Source organism: Dermacentor silvarum, chromosome 2 (assembly GCF_013339745.2).
Source record: "Dermacentor silvarum isolate Dsil-2018 chromosome 2, BIME_Dsil_1.4, whole genome shotgun sequence".
In the NCBI taxonomy this organism is placed as follows: Eukaryota; Metazoa; Arthropoda; class Arachnida; order Ixodida; family Ixodidae; genus Dermacentor; species Dermacentor silvarum.
This window is the reverse complement of record NC_051155.1, coordinates 122,834,488-122,858,702: the sequence shown is the minus strand read 5'-3', so window position 1 is coordinate 122,858,702 and position 24,215 is coordinate 122,834,488. Positions and strand designations below refer to the sequence as shown.

The 24,215-nt window shown below is 44.2% G+C and overlaps 1 protein-coding gene across 5 annotated transcripts in view; it reads right to left on the bottom strand.

The window, feature by feature from the left end:
- Positions 1-24,215, bottom strand: part of LOC119441730 (anillin-like) — a 75,086-nt gene that overhangs the window by 26,228 nt on the left and 24,643 nt on the right. For 4 of the 5 annotated variants that reach the window (XM_037706332.2, XM_037706336.2, XM_049661579.1 and 1 more), the window contains 5 exons: positions 23,314-23,556; positions 19,912-20,193; positions 18,252-18,494; positions 4,104-4,239; positions 109-249 (listed from right to left, as the gene is read on the bottom strand). In XM_037706332.2, the coding sequence (XP_037562260.1) occupies positions 109-249; positions 4,104-4,239; positions 18,252-18,494; positions 19,912-20,193; positions 23,314-23,556 (1,045 nt within the window). The remainder of the gene's footprint in view (positions 1-108; positions 250-4,103; positions 4,240-18,251; positions 18,495-19,911; positions 20,194-23,313; positions 23,557-24,215) is intronic. The other variant, XM_037706337.2, reaches the window with a different exon arrangement.

The following is a 24,215-nucleotide window of genomic DNA, read 5'->3' as shown; positions in this document are numbered from 1 at the left end:
TCAAATGTTTCCTCCCAGTTCTCTCCTCATGCACTTCATACCAACTCGCCCAGAAGAAGAGCCCAATGCCAATGAAAGGTTCCGAGAGAGAATGGTGTGCACACTAACTGGAAGACTTTAGGGAGTCCTTGTTGATGGGAAACTGAATCTTCTTGATCACCACGGACCCCCTGGGAAGCTCGCTTGCCGGGTTGTCGCCTCCTACCTTGAGCCGCTGGATTTCGTTGATGTAGGCCAGCCGCTTCTGGGCTGTATAAATAGGCACAAACAAAGGGACCAGTCACAGGACTTTGGAACAAATCTGAATCATTGACTCTGAAGTTCACTAGCTACATCGGGCCAGGTCAACTCCATTAATTTTGGCTACCCGGCATATTTAATGCACGAGCCAAAACTATTTACCAATCAGGTTTTGGTGAAGCGAGAAGTGTCTGCTTCACGTCCAAAGTTGCACTGCCCTTGGCATACATTTTGAGCTGATCGCATTAAAAGGTAATTGTTGTGTCGTTAGTTTTGGTTTCGGTATCCCGTCTGGAAACCTTGTGAACGTCTTATGAACTGTTGTCCCTATGTATATAATTGGGTGTCATAAAATAAACGAGGATCATTCGTTGGGTTATGGCTGGTTGGATTTCTTCTTCGTCAGCCCATAGACAGCGACACCACAGTAATCTAACCAATTATTTGTTACACTCTTCAGGGATTGAGGCTCTGCAGCATACTTGGCCAAGATCTATCCAATAAAGACACATAAACAACACAAATTTTTCCTTAAATGGTAAGTATTAGAGATGTGCGAATACTTCAATTCACGAATCGAATAGCTAATATTCCATTTATCAAATATTTGGCATATTTGGTGTAGAGACCATGGCAGTACCGCATGTCCCCTGCACTGCGGAGCCCCTCGTGCTCGATGCCATGCAAGTGAGCGCTTCAATTCGCTCTTTTCATCGCAAAAGTAGCGCCAAGCGCACGCAACCGATAGCCCGCCCCGACTGGCCCAATCGCGAACTTTGGCTCTTCAGCGCAGGGAACAGCTTCTGCCTAATGCGCTCTCTGACATCAGCCCGATCCGGGGATTGCACACACAACCCCCAAACGCTGCAATCCGCAGGACAGAATCGCATCGACTGAGGCCACCTCTGTCACTGCAAGGTTTGTCCAGGTCGACAGAACCGATCGAAATGATAATGCGACGTGGGCAGAGAGAACGGCAAGAAAAGCAGTGCATATTTCATAAAGTGCAAAAGAATGTGCGAAGATCAGGCCGATTACCCGCCAGAAGGCACGCAGATCGTGTTGGATATGCGGTGACAAAATTAACGCCGTTTCAACGGAACGGCCGTCAATCTAACCTGTAGACGTGATCTTGAAACTCATCACTTATGAGCCACCAGTACAAACACAGCGGCAAGCATTCTGCGACGGCTTGCAGCCCGTTAGCACATCAGCCATCAGGCCTAATTGGCACTGCTTCGTCAGGCATCAGCGACTAAAGTTACAGTTTGGTGCCAAATCGACGAGGATTTATTCACAGTAGCCATGCAACATTCGGAAAGGCGACAAGCCGCCTCGCAAACTGAGCACGAGCGTACGGGATGGCAACAAAGTTGTTCACGGACGGCCGCCATCTTTGCAATACGCCGTACAGCAGCCTTTCGTTCCTGACATTCAGACGCACATTAGTCTTTTTGTAGCTTTGAGCACCCTGTTGCAAGACTAGCTTTGGATTACATGGCTGGCGCAAAAGTGTCATGTGACTAGTGCGCTGACTGCCCGGCTAGCCACCCTAGCCCGGTTACATACATTTGTGCGGATGGCAGACGGACAAGTGTGAAGAAGTGGGGGGGGGTGTCACATGAACTTGCCGTGACCCTTCAGTTTTAAGAATCTGACAGGTGGCAAATCACAGACCTTGACAGTGAAAAGTGCCTGCTCTTTACCATCGGTGCCGACCGCGGTCGACCCGCACAGCACTGCACAACGATGGCTACGCGCAAAACAGAGCACTGATTGAGTCACGTGATGCCCGGTGCACACTTTCGTCTGTCGCTCAGCTTGGCCTTACGATAACCCACTTGCTGTAAATGTAAGAAAGCCTTTCCGTATTTTGGAGGAAAACAATTGAGAGCTTCACTGATATTCAGTACAGCATTACGTCACCAATTCTTTAGCTTCAAGGGAAAAGGCACTTAATTCTATTTAACAGGCATCCTATTAATAAAAAAAAAATATTTTCCAGACCTTCGTATACTATAACAGCTGTAATCAGAGCTGGCATGCTAATGTGAAATTCCCTTTAATAAGAGTAGACTGTTCCGTATACAGTGTAGACCGCTTATAACGCAAGTCACCGGAGTCGCAAATATCTGCACTATAAGCGGTACCGCACTTACCAAAGCAACAATTTTCAAGGCCGGCACATATGCAAAACATGTGCGCCGAGCCGCCACGCGTATGTGACAGTCGAGGAATGCGGCTAGAACATTTGCATTCAATTTAGTCGAATCTCATTAATTCGAACCAAATCGCACGGCAGCGCCTCTGACCAGCATTGCTCTGCCACCGCCATAGAGTAAAAGCTTAGGAGAGACCCCTCAATGTTGCGCGCGAACGAAACACAAAAAAAAAGAAAGAAAGAAAACGCAGCTGAAATTTCACCCTCTCTCAAATGGCAAGGTCGCCGATTTTGCGTTGCGCCGGAACATGCGTGTACGTGCCGACATCTCAGCCACGCTACCGTAGCCACGTGTAGAAAATGGCAGTGAACCCTTCTTTCTCCTTTATGCTACCTCTACTTTCTAGTCACGTGTTGACCTTGCACGTTGTGGCTACGGCGCAGAGGGAAGCAGCGGCACTGTCCCAGGCCGGCAAATGCCCGCTTCCCGATAACGGCAGAAAACGAAACTTCGGGGAGCTGGCACGGGCCGGCTCGAACGGCGGCGCAGGCCTGCACGGCGGCGGGTGCGCACGGTGACAGTCGAAAGTGAGGGAGCTACGAGGGAGGGCGAGGGGAACCACCGAAGCGGCGGAGTTGCCAAGGCGAAATCCGCTTCCCCGCCGCCCTCCCTCACATTCCACGGTCTCCGCGTGCCCCCTTCGCCGTGATGTGCGGGCGCCGCCAGCTCCCTGAAGTTTCGTTTACTGCTGTTATCATGAAGCGGGCGTTGGCAGTTTCGTGGCGCTCGCTCGCTATGCGCGCCGTGATATTTCTCGACTCGCACTCAAGATTCTGGTTTCAGCCTCACTGGCTGTTCGTTCGCACCACGTGCCCTTCTCTCACTGGCTGTTCGTTCGCACCACGTGCCCTTCTCCTCCACTTTGTCTCTCTTTCTTCCTCGAGCACTCCTTGGGGCGCCCGTTTGAGGGAAGCATTCGCCGTCTTCGCTGACTTCCGTACTGCCAGGCAGCCGCAATGTAACCGGTATTTCGGTTCCCGCAACTGCACTATAAGCGATACGTGTATGCAAGGAATGCTATGGGAAAATTAACGGGAGCCTGAAAAGACCGCACTATATCCGGTCCTGCACTATAAGCGGTTACGTTATAAGTGGTCTATACTGTATCTTCATTTCTATGTATCTAAGTAACTGACAGCTTGCTACATTTTTGTTTTGCAATGCTAGGAGACTAACGAGCATGTGCAGCACCGTGGTTTCTTACCCAAAATTTGCAGGCGTTAACACTTGTGATAAATTTCCTGCTATTTGATATTTGGCTTTTTTTTTGTTGACTCGATTCAATATTCTATTCAAAATCTATTATTCGGTATTCACACACCCCTAGTAAATATGTCTCACTAGATTGATACATTATCTCCCCAAAAGTTCTGCACAGAGTGGTGCCTTAGCAAGGTCTGAATACAGAGCATTTCATGGAAATAACCGATTGTCTGAGGAATGGATCAAGATGTATCGTCCACACATCAGCACAAGATTCCTGCACCGTGCCAGCTTTTTTGGAAATAATGTTCAGCTGTGTACTACTGCCCTCAGAGATTCTGGAGTCCAATTTAGCTTGGCATAATGTTTTCCCTTAGTGTTGGTTAAAACAGCTGATATGCAACTAGTAATATGTGAATAGCTGGTGTCCACACATACTTGCAATCAGCAGCAGTTTCTCCCCTTCAACCTGCTCAGAAGAGCCAAGGAACTCTGCCGATGCTTGGCAGAGGTTCAGTGCCTGGGTGGCCTGGCTTATGACTGTTTGCTGGGCCAGAATACAATCCTGTAAGGCCTGCAATCACATTAGAGGTAAATGATACCAGCATCAGAATAAAGCACACAGTCTTCCACACTGTTCATGTGCCTGGCAAGCAGTAAGAAAGCTGGCATGTGTCACACACAAATGTAAAGCCTGAAGAAAAAAAATTAAGCAATTATACATAAGGAAAAAAAGGTATAAAGGCGCTAAATGTACGAACCATTGACGCTGCTAGTCATACTAGCTTTCATTATTATTTCATTCGGCACAACATTAATTTGGATGTTGATAACACAACATGGTAACAGTTTAATAGCAGATGGTACTATTCGATGGGGTGCACTAAAGTTACGTATACTAGAGTTTTGAAGTCTGGCTCCAGTGCAAGGCCAGAGTTATGTGGCAAAGTTCAGCAGTGAAGCAAACAGAATAGTAGCAGCACTGCTGAGAGTACAAACACTTGAATTCCTGCTCGTCATATTCACTCATGCCACAATGGTCTTGCCATAGAGTTCACAGTATTTTAGGTGATGTGCTGTGCAAAACTAGAACTGTCTGATCATTGTATCACCTATTAGGGGCAAATATACAAATGTTTCTTCTAGAATGATTTTCTTCCGGTGTAATTAGCACAGAGATGACTATTGCAAGCACACTTGCTTGAAATTATTTTACATATAATTGCTGTGTTTGCATGTTCTATACAGTGTATACTGAAGCACGATGACAGGGAAGCATAACCAACAAAAACGCTGTTGCAATGGGTAGTTGTCCCATCTGTTGCAAGATAAAGGACACTGCTGCTGCAGAGACATTTTTCTGTGTAGCACATGCTATATGCAGCTCAATCTTGTCGCACACTGTTTCCAAGGAAAGGAGGCAAATTTAATTTGTATGATCATTAAGTGCTGTCTGGGCCTCATAATAGCTACAGTAAAGAATAAAGCACTGAAAATTCTTTTGAAACTTGTTAGCCTGGCTCAGGCAAACATGAGAATTGGCTTTCCCACACATTTAGGGATCACAAGATGGCGTACCTTTGCAGAAAACTAGGAAATATACTAAAGTGTACAAGGTACTCAAAAACTATTGTGTAGCAACATAGAATGCTGCTACCCACGATACTAGCTGCACAGGAGCTTAATTTCAGCTGTCCCTCATATTTCATATGTGCTTCAGTTACAACAGAACAGTTTTCAATTTTGAACACCAGAAGGATATGTATGTAGCCTTAGCTGCTAATATGAGAAGCTTGAACATTGTTTCCTCGCCAAATGCATTAACACCAGTCTTTTCAACAACAGGCAAGTTCCCCTACGGTCAGAGACATTATAAAAATAAAAACAAATTGATTTTCTTTCAGTGAAGAATAATAAAAACTGGCATTGCAATCATAGGTCAAGAGATTCCAGTTTGAAAGAAACATCTGACATACACTGTGTTGCTTACTACAGTAAGAATGTGGATTCCACATGCCGTGGGAATCGGTTAAAGTGAAGCTGTCATTGGCATGAACAGAAGGCTGTTCCTGCTTAGCGACCATCTGCAAGTACAGATTACAAGCGAGTTAAATACATTTTCATTGGAAACCCCGTCACTCAACATGAACGTGTTGTGGTTCATCATGCACATGCCAAGCATGACAATGAAGCACTGACCACGATGAAATGACTGTGTGACTACAATGGCATGACGACACTGGAATCGCCATGACAAAATGACGATGCAACAACCACAATGCAATAACGACAATGGCATGATGACAGAGTGAGGACAAAGGAATCACAACAATGGAATGGTGACGATGAGAAGGCAACAACAACATGACGTCAACTGCATAACGACGACAAAATGATGACAATGGGATGACAACGCTGGTATGATTACGATTGCTTGACAACGTGATGCTCAAGATGAAATGATGCCACTGATATGACAGCGACAGTGTGACAAAGGGAATGATGGAGCTGGAATGTTGATGGAATGTCATACCAACAACGGTATGACAATGCTGGAATGACGACAATAGCGTGCACATAGCATCATGACAACACTGGAATCACTACAACATAATGGTTACAATGGAACAACCATAACTGCGGCATGACGACCATGAGATGACGCTGGACTGATCATGCCGATGGCATGACTATGACGGCATGATGACAACATTGTGACGAAGGGAATGACAGAGCAGGAATGTAGAGAGTGGCATGATAACAATGGGATGACGAAGCTGTAATGTAGACCATCTCATGACGACAATGGGATGACAAAGGTGGAATGATTTTTGAGACTCAACAAAGATGTAAAGATGATGATGCAATCAGTGCTGCCACTGATGAACTGAGATTTGGAGCAATTTTTTAAGCAGCAAAATCCTTAATTTTGGAGCAGTTTCCAGCATCCAGATACAGATTCCAAAGCACTTTGGAACTAATAAATGCCAGATGCTGGACACGTCCAAAGCTATTTCAAACACTTAAAATAGACAAGCGTTATTCCAGAAAGTATTTGCTTGCTTGTAAAACAGTGTTGCTCTGCCTCTAAATACATGAGTTTCGCTTTAATTTAAATGAAGACAACAAACCTGTTCACACAGTGTGCTGTAATTAGTTTATTTCAAGTTTAGTGAAGCTGCTCAGATGTTGCCTTTTATATCGTATGATTTTTTCATTGACAGCTGACACTTTGTTATGTTTTCAGCAAGGCTCTAGCATCAGTCAGAAACACCTGGCCAGACAATGTCATCAATTCTTTTCTGAGCTAGGCCAGCCTTGATGAGCCCCTCGTAACGCTCAGTCATTGCTTCAAACGACAGCAGGTACTTTTGAACCGTCTATTTTTCCTCGTAAAGCTGAAGCCTCTGTTCGGCAACTGGTCGATTCATAACTGGCGTCGACCGATTATTTCGAGACCAGCAATTCAAACAAGCTCAATTATTCAGACTACTTTGAGACACCATCACTGGCCCATAAATTTAAAGTATGACCGAAATTTCAGACACCTTAAGGTGCGCCATTCTATATAATTCGGACTCTGCCTGCACGACTGCGTGCTAATTTGGCCGTCTGGTAGCAGCGGCCTCGGTAAGCACTCGAGTTGAGCGGAAATAGCAATATTTTGGCGTTGATACGTCACTGGCATCGCCGCAGCATGGTGGTCAGCCATGTTGCCGACACCTGCTGGAAACCGAAACTAGCGAAGCCTAGTGAATCCAGCACCGACCGCGCCCAAACCATCGTGTAAGCGAACTCCGGCAAGCCATTCGGGAGTGCATTCGGGTTGACTCCATACGTCCACCGTTTATTCATTGACGTGTTAACTAGTGACACGGTCGCGGCGACTTATGTTGTTTAACCAGCGCCGATTACACCCTCGATGTCTCCACCGACGAGGACAGTGACTGTTTAAAAAAAAAAACGCCGTCATTCGGCTATGATAGTGTGGTCGACTCCTGCGCGGTGGTTTTGTAGCCATGCATTCCATTTAAAACCCCTATATATAAAAAGTAGCGCCAACCACTTCCCTCCTCCTCTGTTCCACTGTCGCGCAATCGAGGCGCAATCTCGACAGTGGCGCCACCTACGTCAGGCCTGCCGTGGCAGACAGCTAACGCGCTACCAGAGGAAATCCGCTGAGAACTTCGATCGCGCCCTGCGGAGAAGTTTTTGAGGCGCAATTTTGCTTCGTCAGTCAGTAAATGGCCTTAATGCCGTTTTGGAATTAGTAACGCGACAATGCGAGACGGCGCAAATACCAAGTGTGCAGCAAGTGTTTGCACTCCCCAAATGGTAAACAAAAAAAGCCTTTTGCCCTCGCCTTGTCGGTTGCGGCAACTGAAGGCGCAGCAGCATGCCATCACAACGAAGTTCTTGTCCCTAACACATTTGATCCGTTTGTGTGTACAGCAGTTTCGTCGTACAGGCCCGACAATGGTGGTCGGAGCGCGCTGGAAAGAAAAAAATATACAAAAGCGTAACGCGTGCTTCCACGTGACATGGATTGGCCAATGGGGGAGTGGAGGAGGCTGGGGCGACAGGAGGCGGCGAGGAGGAAACGCCGGGGTGAGCGCATAGGCGGCAAGATCTAAGAATGGCGCTACTTTTTAGATATAGGGGCTTTAATTCCACTCGATTCTATATGCCGCCCTTATCATCTACCATTCTCTGCCGGCTGATACCATATAACGCAGGCGGAGCGCCGCTCTTATACCAATGACGAAGCGCAAGGAGCGGCAGCGGAAAAGGTATCGCTACAAAATTGCGGTCCTGTTGCCAAAGGTTGAAGATTCGGTGCACGCATTAATTGTACTTTCATCTATTTGTGGCGACAGCATAACAATGGTAGAGATACGGACTGACCAGATCGTAGGCAAGCGTACGTGCGCGCAGGACCGCGTTGACAAACTATGGCTTTATTTTTGCACGATCCCTTTCCGGGATACTTTCACTTTCGCGACATTTCACGCGACTAGCACTAGACACGTCGACGGATGATAGCGTTCCTGGCACACTACCACCTATGCCAACGCTGATACTAGCGACGTGAAATCCTGCGAAAGTGAACGTATCCCCAAAAGTGGCCAACCGGGAATAATGTCTTTTTTTAGCCACTGGCGGAATAAATCCAGTTATTTTCTGGCGAATGCGGATATTTCCGGCTCCCAATTATTTGTACTTTTAGGCGGTCTCCATCGAGCCCGAATTATCGGTCACCGTTCGATTTATGAAGCCGCTTTAGTCATGCGCGCTACGCACGTCTGCGAGTCACTGCAGCCACACATGTAATGGTAGGCGCTAATTTTTGTGCACTTCGGCGCAAAATCATGTATTTTTATCAGGATGGCATAGGAAATCTCGTATGGCGCAATCTGGCGCATTTGGCGCAGGAGTGGGAGCACTGTGCAATGACAAAAATTGACATGAGGACGACTGACTGATGACTAGAGACCGGATTTTAGGCAAATGCCTTTTTTGTTCCTTGCACTCCTATCACCCCACTTTTATATATGAGCATGAATTAGAGGTTAAGAAGGGCCTTTATAGTGTTTTTATAGTGCCTATAAATGCCCATTTTGGCGTTTGTGCCTAAATGCCTATAAATGCCTATTTTAAATATTGGCGCCTATATGAACACAATTTAGCCTCAAGTTTCGCTTTCGAGTGCAGTTAGAGATTGTTATTCATGTTACAGGGCAACATTGTTCGGAACTCTATGGGGTTCAACCTAGTCCTCTAGTTCGACCGACTCCCGGAAAAAAAATGCTAGCAGCAGTGAAATGGGACGCACCGGCCAGTATACGCCGCCGCGCTGACATGGCGCGAGCGGTTGGCAAATGCGAAACCGCGGAGGGCCGTCAGGGGAAAGGAGAGAAGAGAAAACGAAGAAAAATGTGATGTGCATTGTTTTGTTTGTAATTTACTTTGTAAGGTGTTCACCGCCATTGAGCGTGCCTTCTCGGCGTACAAGATGCCAAGTGACAAGAGGCACAATTTTTAATTTAAAAATCTGGAGATGGTGGTAGTTTGCTATTGTTTCTACAATCTTCACAGTGATTCTTAGATTACGTTCCGCGTGCTTTCCAAATAGATTTCTTCAAACATGTGCACATCAAATGGGCGCAAGTGTATTTGGCAGTGTTGGGACGTGTTGCGTGTACAATTCGGATAATGTCATTGTACATGAGAATATTGCCAGAGTTGTACCAAAGAGTCCTACTGTAAGAACACGTTAACTTCTTAATTAATCGTAGTCTATCTTGCATCTGTAATTTGTCTGTTTTTAGTGTATCTTAATTTTATTGCATAAGGCAGACATAAAGTAGCGCTTTTTTTAACCAGTAGTCCCAGCTTTCAAGTATTCTTTTTCATGCCTGTTTTACTAAATGAGATGCTCGAGTACAGTGGCCATTGAACATGAATATGAGCAGTGTGCTTGTTGAATTAAGCCAATTGATCGTCATTAGTCCAGCAGTTTTATGGGACAATTGCACGGCTATGTTCAACTTTCGGCGCATTTGTGCCATCATAATAACATTTCTTGTTTTCCTGTCACAGATACAAGTCGCGCACGTCTTCGTTTGAAATTATATGCATTTATATAAAAATTTATTGTGCCTATATTTACGACATTGGAGGCCTAAAACATTGTTTTGCCTGCCTATTTTTGTCGCCTAAAACGCGCTTTTTTACTGCCTAAAGATCCGGCCTTTACTGATGACAGTGTGACGAAGGGAGTAACCACTAAAATGCAGACGATGGCACAACAATAGGATATGAAGCTGGAATGCAAACCATAAAATGACGACAATGGGATGACGAAGGTAGAATTACGACGCATTGCGACGGTGGAATTGTGATGACAAAGACATGATGACAATGGGAGGACGACATTGGAATCACTATGACAAAATGACAAGATGGAACGACGACGACATAACTAACTCTGTGAAGATGATGCAATAACAAAAGGGGCATGATGATGGAGGATTGATGACAATATAACGCAGTGAAGTCAGAGTGAAAATGGTGGAAAGATGATGACATTACGGCATGTTTGCATTGGAGCTCAATGTCCACGCTTACGTGCAACGCCTGCCACTGCAGGCCACCTCGATTTGCACTTTTATGCAGTGTTTCTTCACAAACGTCCGGTACCAGCCAATCGAATAACAATGGCACAATGTCGACATTACTTTCAATATGACCCACACATTCGGCAAGAGCTATTCAGCAAGACAGCAGCCAGCAGCAGCAGCAAAATCGAAGTAAAAGGCAAAGAAAGCTTCTCTTTAAAAGCTTGAGTTTGATGGGACTGTGCCCAAGGAAATAGGAACAAAAGTACACAGTGAAATGAAAAAAATATTCTAGGGTATTACGTACCAAAACCGTGATCTGATTATGAGGTACACCATAGCTGACAAATGCGAATTAATTTTGACCACCTAGGGTTCTTCAACGTGTACTTAAATCAAAGTATATACAGTACTAAAACCTCATTCATTCGACCCTTGTTAATTCAGAAAATCGGATAATTCGGACTCGTCCTTTGGTCCTGGCAGGTGTATTCCTTAATTAATGGCATCAAACTCGTTAATTCGGACATTATTGGCTTCACACCAGTTCATTCGGACAACTCTTGGAGCGGGGCAAGTGGAGAGCGCCGTGAATGTACAACGCAAGTGAGCAATAGCGGCACTAGCTCACTAGTGTCATCGATAAAGACCATCTCCATCACCATAGCCATCAGCAAAAACAGTACAAGAACGACAGGAATGCCAGAACACTTCATGCCTATTTGTGCCTTTATAGCCTTTATTCTTGTATTTACCGCTGCACATGCTACTGCGTTCTCCACGTGCCTTTGAACTTCATAGTCGCCATCCATCATGATCGCATTGAAAGGGTTGCGGCAAACAGAAGTTTCATTTTGGCTCGGAGTGCACGTTGGCTGCATGCCTTTGGAAATGCGTGGTCGCCATCCATGATCACATCGATAGCGACCATGGTTTTGTCTGCAGCGGTTGCAGCAAGTAATAGTTTCATTATGATTCAGTACAATGTGCATGCAATGTCACAAACACTGCAGAAGTTGTCAAAGATGAGCACTTCTACCGTGGCCTGCACGCTGGCATGAAACCCGCCAGCTACATAGTGATGGAGGGATGCTATGTCGCCAATCAGCTCACTGGCGAAAAAATAATCGGGATGTGCGTGTGGTGGAAAGATGATGATGACATGACGGCATGTTTGCGTTGGAGCTCAATGTCAAAAAATGAAGAAGCAAAGAACACATTGAAGTGTCCAACATGTCGTATGTCCGCTTCGCGCAAAGTGCAACGTAGCAACGACCTACCTGCAACTATCATTAAACAACTTGCTGCGATTAGTAGCAGTCTGTTAACTCTAACTGGCAAAGTGGAAGACTTGTCGAACCTAAAGGAAACTGTCGGTAACATTGAAAAGTTTGTTCAACATGTGTCAGACAAGTATGATACTCTCATACAAACTTCTGACAGACATGAGGGGCAGATTGAGAACCTTAGCAAGAGAGTTGAAGTCTTAGAGACACACCATGACAAAAATGAAGTTGCAAGGCTAACTAAAGAACTAAACGAATTGCAGCAAAACAGTAGGCGTCACAACATGGAAATTCACGGTATACCTTTCACTGAAAAAGAAAATCTTCTTGGAAAAATTAACAATCTTGCTCAGAAACTCGAACTGCCCCTGCTGAATGAGTGTGATGTGGACGGTTTGCATCGCCTGCCAGCACCAATGAACAAAGTGCAGATCATTCTGATAAGGTTTTCCCGCCAATCTATGAAAGTAAATTGGCTTGCAAAGCGTGAAGTTGTGAAGAAATTTGATAAAGACATTTCCTTTTTCGATAACCTGACGGCACTGAACAGAAAGCTTTTATGGCTTGCGAAAACAAGAGCATGCGAACAAGGCTACCACTTTTCGTGGTGTTCAAATGGAAAGGTTTTTGTAAGGAAAGAACCTGGCGCAAGGGCAATAAGGATTGCGTCTGAACAAGACCTTGAGCTAATTGCTTAAGTTGGTTTCTTTCTTTTATTGTTGCTGTTTTTTTTTAACCCTTACAATGTATTATACTAACGACTCCCTTAACACGTTCATAAATGGAAACAGCTATTGTAAATCTCTTTCCTTGTATCATTTAAATGCACGAAGCCTCAGAAATAAGATTGATGAAATTGAGGCTGATCTCGAGCTCATCAAATGTCGCTTTGACATAATTAGATTTACAGAAACATGGTACACATCGACTAGCGATGTTACACAGTTAACAGGTTATGACAACGTCTCTGTATTTAGGAAAGAAAAACGTGGTGGCGGCGTATCTTTGTATATAAAACAAGATATTGACTATGGGGTTCTTCCGGAATTCACCATAGTTTGTGATGATTTTGAAACAGTTGGTGTGACGAATCATAACACGATTATACTTCTCACATATTGACCCCCTCACGGATTAGTTAACGCTTTTCTCGCTTACGTTGAGTCCTTTCTTGAATATGCTACCTTCACTAAACGGCAGGTTATTATATTTGGTGACATGAATATTGATTTATTAATAAAAAATGCTAGCCAGGTGCACCTGCTCGAGTTGATGTTATCATATGGGTGTGAAAATATTGTAGAGAAGCCGACACGAATCAGTCAACACTCCGAAATGCTCACAGACTTATGCTTTACCAATTTACCTTCAAATAAAATAACATCCGGTGTAATTTTGACAAGCTTAAGTGATCACCTTCCTTTTTTTGCATTCTTTTTCCTTGGTGAAAAAAAAAGAATAGAACTAAATTCCTTCGACGATTGATCAATGAAAATAACATTGCGCAGTTCCATTCACTGATGGCTGACGTAGTCTGGGATGATATATATAGTGAAAGTAACCCGTCTAAGGCATATGACAATTTTTTAGAGAAAGTGCTTCACCACTTTAACAGTGCTTTTCCACTCGTGTCTATAAAAAAGCACAGGAGGATAAGAAAAGAGTGGATTACTCCAGTATTATACAGACGTATAAACAGGAAAAATTGGCAGTTTGCTCGTTTCATAAAAACGAAAGATCTGGTTCATTTCACGGAGTTTAAAAAATTCCGTAACAATTTAACTTCAGATCTTAAGAAAGCAAAATCGGCTTACTATGACAATAAATTTTCCACAGTCATGAACAGTCCTAAATTATTGTGGCAAACAGCTAACAGCATCATAAAAGGTGGCAAAGCACGCATTCTGACGGATTTTTACATCGACGGTAAAAGATTTTCAGGTGTACCACTTGCAAACAAGTTTAACGAACATTTTCTTAATGCAGGCTCGCCAAATTACTCACGAATGACCCAAGCGTTAACACCTGTCAATTCATATGTTACTTCCACTAATAGTAATTCACTGTTTCTTATACCTACATCGGAGGAAGAAGTTGTAAGTGTTGTAAAGGCAATGAAGGATGGGTGCTCACCAGGAAATGACGATATTAGTGCGCGTCCTATCAAGGCCATACTTCCATTTCTCGTAGGTCCTCTAGTACATATTTGCAATCGCATATTATAAACCGGTGTATTCCCTGATAAAATGAAAGTTGCACGCGTAACCTTAATATTCAAAGGAGGAGGAATAAATGATCTGAATAATTACAGACCTATTTCTGTTTTGCCGCTCTTTTCTAAAATACCCGAACGCATAATATGCGGTTAAACAAATTTTTAAATGCTCAAAATATAATATGCAAACAACAATATGGATTTCAGGCTGGAAAATCAACAGAGACAGCGCTGCTATTCATAAAGGACCGTATTTTAGAAAACTTTGAACAGAAACTGTACACACTAGGCATTTTTCTTGACTTTCGAAAAGCCTTCGATTCTATTAAACATGAAATTCTGATGAAAAAATTGGGAAAATATGGTATCAGAGGAATAGCACATGAGCTGGTAGACAGTTATCTGACAGGAAGAAAACAATACACTAGTATGAATCAATTTCTGTCAGACATAGGAATAATTAGGTACAGTGTGCCACAAGGATCTATTCTTGGGCCCTTGTTATTTATTTTATATATCAATGATCTCGTTAACATTCCCCGGACACCTGATATTATCCTCTACGCCAGGGGTTCTCAAGCATGTTCGTTCCAGGGAACCCTGCTAAGCTCCATGAAGCGCCAAGGAACCCCCCCCCCCCCCATTTAACCGAATTAAAATGTCCTAATTAACCGAATGTCGAATTACCCAAGGTGTCAAGAAAACAATAAATGAATGCTTACTACGTCAACAGGCTTTTATTTACTGAATGAATTAGCAAATCTTGTTTCTATTTTGCACAAGAGCAGTGCGGCACCCGCCGCGGTGGCTCAGTTAGCAAAGGCGTTTCGTGGCTGAGCACGAGGTCACGGGATCGAATCCCGGCCGCGGCGGCCGCATTTCGATGGAGGCGAAATGCAAAAACTTTTGCCCGTGTACGTGCTTGCGTTGTAGTGCATGTTAAAGAACCACAGGTGGTCAAAATTAATCCGGAGCCCTCCACTACGGCGTACCTCACAGTCAGAACTGGTTTTGGCACGTAAAACCCTAGAAAGAAGAAGAGCAGTGCGGAAGCTGAAGTTCTCGTCATCTCTTCTGAGTGTTTTATTTATTTCAATAATCAATCAATCAGTTACAGAGTACAGTGTACTGTACATTGATCATACATGTCAGATAGGGAGCAGGGTTAGCAAAAAGGCAATTTAATGCCTTTTTGCTAATCTCATGACTTATTTGAGCTAGCAGCGGCGAAGGCCTCGCGACATCCTTCGCAGCGCGGCCGCGGCGCGCGTCTTCATCTGAGACACGCTTTTCACTACCGCGCGCACATCCCGTTTATTTTTTCGCTAGTGAGCTGGTCGCCAACAAATTGCCCGCCCATCGCGATGTAGCCGGTGCTCTTCATCTTCGACAGCTTTGCACTGAGTCAAAGCGAAACTACTGCTTACCGCAACCGCTGCGGTTGCCTTACGGTTCAGCTGCCTTACGGTTCAGAAGGCAGGCGGCCGACGCACTCACCAAGTCAAAACGAAACTACCGTTTGCTGCAACAAGTGCGCACGAAACCGCGGTCGCTATCGACGCGATCACACGCAGCCGACGCGCGCACCGTCAAAACGAAACTACTATTTCCCGCAACCGCTGCTGCGGACAAAACTGTGCTGGTTATCGACGCGATCATAGATCGCGATTACGCACTTATGAAGGCACGCGGCTAGCCGCCAACGCGGTGTTACGCGCGGCGATTAACGCAAGAATAAAGGCTTTGAGGACACAATTAGGCACGAAGAGTTCCGGCGTTGCTGTCAGTCACGTATAGCATACGATTGCCGCTGAAGACCATACCAATGAGGACTGCATCGCTTGGTTTTTGGACGCTAACGGCGTTTTAGCTCTCTGGCGCGCACTTGTGGTGCTCCGCGCATCAGTTTTTTTTTTATTCCTCCGAAGTATAACATCAGTGCGCACGCTATCGGCACCTACCCTATCTACAAACGGGAGAAATGCGCACGGTGGTAAGTTAGAGCCTCCGAGATTCAAGTGCGAAAGCTTAGGCGCGCTGCCCATGGCTGCCCGTTTTCGGAGATTGGGTGGCTACAAGCTGCTTGCGGATTTATTGCGCAGTTCGCGCGTTGCCGTTTCGCACTCTTTTTGACACTCGGGCATAGGTAATTGAGGTTCTGTGGATCAAGCGCACCTCGTGTTCACCGTTTTCGACACTTGGCGAGCGCGGGACCACGGAAAAATTTATCAGTGGCTCGCGGAACCCCGAGCAGGGGCCTGCGGAACCCCCGGGTTCCGCGGAACCCACTTTGAGAACCCATGCTCTACGCGGATGACACTAATGTCTTTTCTGGTCCAAATCTAGCCTCACTTGAACAACATGCAAATCAGTGGCTGAGTCAGCTACAGATCTGGTTAAATAGCAACGAACTTGACTTAAATATAAAGAAAACACCAATATATTATTTTCCGCCCCAAAAACAAGCCCTTGAATCATCATGTCCAACTACAAATCTATAATACCAATCTATTGCCAACAAATTCTTGCCGCTTCCTGGGCGTGTGTTTCAAGTATGACTTAACATGGACGGATCACGTGGATCAGGTTCGTCTGAAAGCATCTAGATCTATTGGTTTGTTGCAACGAGTAAAATATCTTTTACCTCTGCGTTTGAGAAAGCAGACTTATTTTTCCGTCGTTCACTCCTATTTTATGTACTGTCAGCTAGTTTGGGGCACATGCAACAAATCTGATTCAGACCGCCTTTTCTTGCTTCAGTTTAGGGCGTTGAAGGCGGTATTCCGTTCCGCACCTATTGCCAAAGAATCCCTGTACGACGCAGTTGAGGTACTGCCGTACTATCAACTTTACGATTTCTCATTGGCTGTACTTATTTTTCATAACATTAAGCATGATTTTACATCCTTCTCCACTAAGTACTTAAACAGGAACCTCACCCATAACTTGCGCACTGTATCTATGGTTTGGTCGAAGTCACGCACAAATTATGGTACTCAGATAATAGACAGCCAAATAATTAAACTCTGCAACACATATCCTTTAATGATAAACTGCATACAAGATTGCAAAACCCTTCTCAATTTAAGAAAAGAATGAAATTGATGCTTTGTTCTCCTGCCTCTTTTGTTTAGAATTGTACCTTTCTTTTGTCTTGAGCAAGTGCAATTTGAATGATTTTCTACACCATTCTTTCTGTGAATTAGAATGATATAATCAATGTAGAATGATAAATCATAGGATAATTTGCCATATGTAAAACAGTATGCATTGTTGAATTTTCACTGATTGCCTTGATTTCTCAATGTAGTGCAGTATTCTGTCATGCCGATCTCCTGTCACGATGTGTGATCCCGAGGTGAAGGCCCTGTCAGGAGGCATTGTTGCCTCCTTTTGCCACGCCTCGTGGACATACTGTACGATCTATGTATGTCCAAATAAACTGAATTGAATTGAATTGAATTAAAAAGCATGTCTCAGATGAAGACGCAGGTCTTGCACCGCTGCAAGCACTAATCTGTCACAATATGATGGAATTGCAGCTTCCACACTGTGTCTATGCTAAACATAAACAGTATTTGTTTATTCATTCAGTAAGTAAATGTGTACTGAATTAATAAGCATTTGTTCATAATTCTTTTCTAAACCTTTGATAATTCGGCATTCGGTAAGTTCGGCCATTTCTTGTGGGTCCTGTGAAATCCAAATTAAAGAGCTTTCACTGTAAATGTTTTTACATTTCGCCCCCATCGAAATGTGCTCGCTACACACGGCATTGAACCGAACCCCCAACCTCAGCAGCACAGCACCACAGCCACTGGGCTACTACGGCGAGTTACACAGTAAACTCTCACGATACCATCAGACTAAGTAGGATACATAAAGGTTCTGAGAAGCTTCTTATAAACTGCCACTGGAAGATGCTGAAAGTTTGTGAAATAAGTTTTTAAAAAAGAACAAAACTTGCCTTTAGTCTGTCATCCAGGGACAGCAACTGCTCCTCCTCTCCCGACACAATGTCTTTCGAAGTCTTTGATGGTGTGAGAAAAGAGGGGCCCTGAGGTGTGGCATCACGCTGCTGTTTGCGGAAGGAGCTGATTGTGCGTGGAAGCTCGGCTGTGCGCTGGCCTGTGGAGGCCTTTGGACTAGCAGGTTTCGGTGTTGACATCAGATGACTTGGGGGCTGCTGGCACTCAGCTACGTGTGAATTCTTAAAAAGAAAGCAACAAAGCCATTTAGGCTCGTAGGCATGTAAAATGGACCACAGTGATAAGCTCTCTGCATAGAGCCAGGGATCTCACTTATTAATCATGGATGTATCAATGAAGGCTACCTGAAACAACACATGGCTGACATTTGTCATTAATATAAATACACCTTTATGAACCCCAGAGAGCTGAAGTCGAAGTCGAAACGCCAATTCATCTTCAGCTATTGTGCACTTTCAACAACATTCACAGCAACAAACTGTGCACTGATGTAAGCAATATCACCCAGTCCATTGCAATGCTTTGCAATTACCACTGCCATGGCCAGTCAGAAGAAACCCTAAGGTAGGCATATGTATTTGACAAAGAAAACCAAATACAAGACTATGTAAAGTTGGTAAACATGAAGCTTAATTTGACATGAACATGTCAGAACTGGTAAATGACACAAGAAACACTTGAGGCTCTGGAGTGATGAAATTCCCTTAATGTATCACAGTCACAAACTTGGCATGCAGTATTACTATATTAGCATTCATGATGCTTTTAGCACTACGTGCACAAGATCAGTGCCTCGACTGCACTGTCATCTTGCATTTCCATGTGCTGCCTTTATTTTTTTCGTGCATAAGATGCATGCGGAAACTTCAAAAAAGTAAAGAAAATGAAGTTCAAGGCATTCATTCATTCAAGGCTGAGTAGCCGAGCAGTCACATGCAAGCTAAGTTCCTTCAAGGGATGTGCAGCTAGCATTATGCGTGCAAAGGTGTCATACCTTAATTGCATGCTCCTCTATGCAACACAAACAATTTTTTTTCAGCAGGTAAAGTTATCACGAAAGTTGACGCATGGCTGCCATCTCACCTCTCGTCATTCAGCTGCAGCAGTGACAGGTCAAGATGACATGTTTGCGTCTTCGCACAACTCGCTCACAAAGGGTGAATTCTTAGACTGCACCACAAGTTTACGAAGCTGAACTGGATTTCGTGATCACACTCATTGCAACATACTAAATCAGAGAAACCTGTTTTTAACTTCAGTGATGTCAATCATGTTCTAAATGCCTGGTCTCATAGAAAAATAATTCCAAAGGTGCTTTAGTGCAGGTACCTGCAAACAACCTGAAAGGAGTTTTGATGACAATTTACGAACAGCAAGGTTGTGGAAATATAAACCTAAGGTAACCCATCAGGTCTGCAAACACCATCGGCTGATTGGCCCCATTTTTAGACCTTCAAACCTTGACAGGAGATGGGCCACTGCCAGCTGCCAGCCTCAATGACCAAATGAGCTGATCACTTGTTTACTGTTACATAACTAGGCACTGTTCGAGAAAGGGCTCGCATGAGTGAGTCATTGTGACAGGTAAGTGACAAATTCCTGCAAGCAGCAAAGCAATGCCAGAATATCCTCACTCACTCGAGGTGGAGTCGAAGGTGGCTGCAGCTGCACAGGCTGCACCAAGCTGTAACTTGTCTCGCTGCACTCGCTGTCCATGGCATCATTCAAGATGTCGTCGATTTCATCAAACACTGCCGCTTCCTCGGCGGTCATCAGACCGTCTCTGCTTTCACTGCAGCGCTGGGCTTCACTAACGTCCTCAATTGTGTCGCATTCGGTGTCTGGTGCGCTTGGCAAAGCTTCTGCACCACATTGTGAAGGGTGTGAAGCACCAGTCTTCTCGCCATGTGTCTCATCAAGCTGGAAGTTCAGGGCACCCATAATTATGGGTAATTTTATTTTCAACTCTCCTCAACTAACGTCCCCATGTGGAACCAATTGCACAGCTCACCAATGACAGAGGAAGCTAGCATATAATGGCAGGCAACCCATTTAAACTTGTGACTACTGTTACCACAGTTAAGTCTACATTTTTATCACTCGCAACACCTTGAGCTAGAAGAGTCTTGGAGCCAGTGAGTTGGTCTATCACGGATTAAATATCAGGTGCAAACAAAGACAAAAAATAACACAGTGAAAACAGGACCAGAACTCTTTCTTCTGTCAGTTTGTGATTGCAGAACCTTGGGTGTGCCATTACACCCCGTGAGAAGCAAGACAGTGCAGCACCACTTGCAAGTGTCCATACAAACCTCCGAAAGGAGTGAGCACAAGAGTGACGCGCATGACGTAGGATGTAGGCAATTGGCAATAGCAGCCAAGGTAAATCAGATGTCAGAGCCTCTTATACCATTTATTACATTGACTTTGTATTTGTTTGATTTAAGGGCAACATCCACTTGGACAGAGTACCCTGAAAAATGAGTTGTGTTCAGTGCTGCTATTAGCCGACAAAGAAGAGAAAGGAGCCTAGATAAAGCTGGGTTCACAGATTAGACGTGATCTTCAATGCATAGGTGACAGCGCAAATGCATTGAAATGCTGCGCATGTTCATTCGTGGCCACCGAACTAACAGCGTAAAATAAGCGTTTTTTGCACACATCTCAACTCAATGAGCAACTTGGACTGGATGGATTATGAGTGCCACCAGACCAAGGCGTTTCGCCATCAACATTTATGTACTTTTTGCCAAAACTCCAACAGTGATTTGGCTTTCAGCCACATCGCGATGCACTTCGCATGTACCGAAGGAGTACCGCAGGAGCGGGTGACGTATGATCAAGTGATACGCCATCCGCCTGCTCAAATGCTCTGTTGAACGCTCCGTTGTATGAATACACCTCAACAGGAGAGAGACAACGCAGTCTGAAGTGAGACCATGGATTTCTGAAGGAATGTGCATGGACTGCAGAGGATATTGCCAAGCAAAAATGGGGCATGCTAAAGCAGAACACTCTCATTGCTCCAGACACAGCACTGAGCGGCTGGAAAGCTGGACCACAGCACCAATAATATGCTCGGTAAGCTAATTAAAAGTCTGCTGTGTTAGGGGCCCAATATGCACCTGCACTGTATTGCAGAAGAGGTGATCGCGATGATTCAAGTTTGCGAAGCAGAGCAATCAAAGAAGTGGCATTTGCATGATAACCCAAAAATGCTACAGTGAGAACAATAAGTCAATGGAAATGCGAGGTGCCAATGTCTTGAACAGTTTGCTTAATCTGCTGGGAGCTTCAGCTGTTGCCAGTGACGCTGCACACAAAAGTGAAATGAACTGTGTACTTCTTTCGTACATGTCAATTAAAAAGGCTGTAATTGCCCTTTACACAGTACCCACAACAGCATGAAACCAGGAATTGCACATTATATTATTGTAGAATTGTCATATGGTGACATTCTACAACTTCCAGCCCAGGAAGTCACTGCAGCATGATTTAGAACACCATCGCTGCTACATGGCAAACATTTTAGGAAATTCTAAAGTAACAGCTGTTAAGACTACTACCAGAGAAAACTTGTCCAGTCCTTTCCTGTTTGGATCACCACTTTGGTGCCACATGTGGCAGCGTCACATGCTTCATTCATGCTTGTGGAGCAGGAATCTACGGACAATTTTCAAATGATTGCCACAAGTAGGTGAGAAAATGAAGCGAGGTAAAATATTGCAGTAACTGGGTACACCTTGTGTAGTAACAACTCTAAATACCTAATCTGTAGCAGAATCCTAACTACTATAATTATAAAAGATTCAATGAACCTTGGAAGAGGTGGGTACCACAGAAGCCAGAGGAGAGCCTTTTCAGTTTCCAGTGGTTGTCATCCAAATTTCTGCAAACTTGAGTAACTTACGACAACTTGAGCACGAACTAGAGATCGCATAAGTAAATTCTTGCACATGTTTAGGGTGCTCACTCTCAGCTGATGCTGTTCTTGATGCGTGCTTACTAAGTTTGCAGAGATCTGTCGCTCAGGTTTTCGACACAAAAATGCTGATTCAATATGATGCTTTACGCTCAACCACCACTCCTGTACAGAAATGGTTTATAGCAGTACCAAATTATTCCCAGCCCCTAGTTTTTCTGCATCTGTGTCAGCATCATGCACAAACAGAGTAAGTGCACATGCATACCCATTAACACTAAATGCATAACTACAGTACTAATAATAATGTTGCTCACTGGTACCAATACCATTAGCTAAGCAAGTGACCATAGAAAATCATACATGAAATGACATGCACATGTTCTTTTGAATGATCTACTCAATCAAAACGCAAGCAAGTGCATGAAATGTAGAAAGAAATAACCCGGTCCCATACATTCTAACGCATGCTGGTGTGCAATACAAAGTAGTGAAATGTTCAGCATTTATCTTACTATTTCTCATGAACTTGTGAAAAAAAAAGGATTGCTGTGCTTCACATGCATGCAATGGCTAGCACAACTGAGAAGGCCAACAAGTGTGGAAGTTCTGTCAAGTTTACAGTGGTTCAATACGGTGGCATTCACAGCAGATGAATAGCTACAGAAAATAAAAAATAGTTTGCGCTTTCACACCTTGCCCATTCTCTATTTTCTGTAGCCATTTGTGCACTTTGTATGCCATCGCAATGGCAAGGGCAGTTCTTTCAAGGTGAAAGCATTCTCATGAACAGCAATTAAGTCCGCCTGCTTGGCATGGTTTTTTAATTTACCAGAGGCACCATACCCTCTTTTTATAACTACTATCCTTCCTCATTACCTCTCAGTAAACTCTACAACAGTGCTTGTTTACAATACACGAGTGCTCCCTTCAACAGCATTATATCTGGCACCAATGCAACAACAGATATACCAAGCAAAGCGGTGCTTACACTAATCGCCAGCTGGTGCATATTGCTAGGCTGTTCCGATACACAACACAAGGCTGATGTACTAGCGAGCTTTGTCAACACATTTCAAAGCCCAACACAAAAGGACAAGAAATGAGATGGAACTTACTGCCAGGGTTGGAGACAATGTTTCAGTTTCCAATGGGGTGGCTGATAAAGGCAAAGTTTCATTTTCTAATGGCGTCACTGTATTAGCCTTTGCAGGTTTCCCAATATTTTCAACGACTTGTGACTTGCCATCATTTGCAGTAGTAGCAGCCTGAGCAGCTTGATCAATCTCAGAAGGGACCACCATGTTTTGCAAGGTGCCTTCATCAGGACCCTGCTCATGCATTTCAGCAACCTCATTTGCCTGAAACGTGTAGACAAACAACCTCAGTGCAGGAAAAGTATCAGCTTCCAGTTTCACTATTTTTTGTAAACAGTACTGCAGTGGGCCCATTTTGGCAACACCAAATGTACAAAGCTTGGCAGCAGCACGGAGCATGGAAGTTGGTCAAAACATCACCACGAAATGGTAAATCACAGCCGCAAAAGGGGGATTAATCCTACGAACACTGAAACATCTGACCACTAACTCGGTACAACATACCAAACCAAACCAAACAGGAGAGGCTCCCATAGACTTCAACTAATTCAAAGAAGTACATGTGCATTTCAGCTGTCAAGCATGTGCTAACTGAAATAAAAAGTCAGATTTACTGCTAAAGTTGTATGTGCGCCTGTTGAATGGGCTAGGACTACGCATGAATTATTGCAAATGTTGGCGCAAGTTTATTTCGCTGTAAACTGCCCTGTTAATACCCTTCACACAGACAGCAATAAAGTGACAATCGTGGCAGCAATTATCTGTCGTTGAGTGAAGCAATGTTAAGGCACCGCTCAGATTATAAGAACATTCTTGATTCAATCTTAACTAATCGTGCTTTTTTTATGTGCTCTGCTCCCTATTCACAATGTCCAAATTTCTCCACACGCATTCCTGCTTTTATAATACGCTACCCCTTGAAG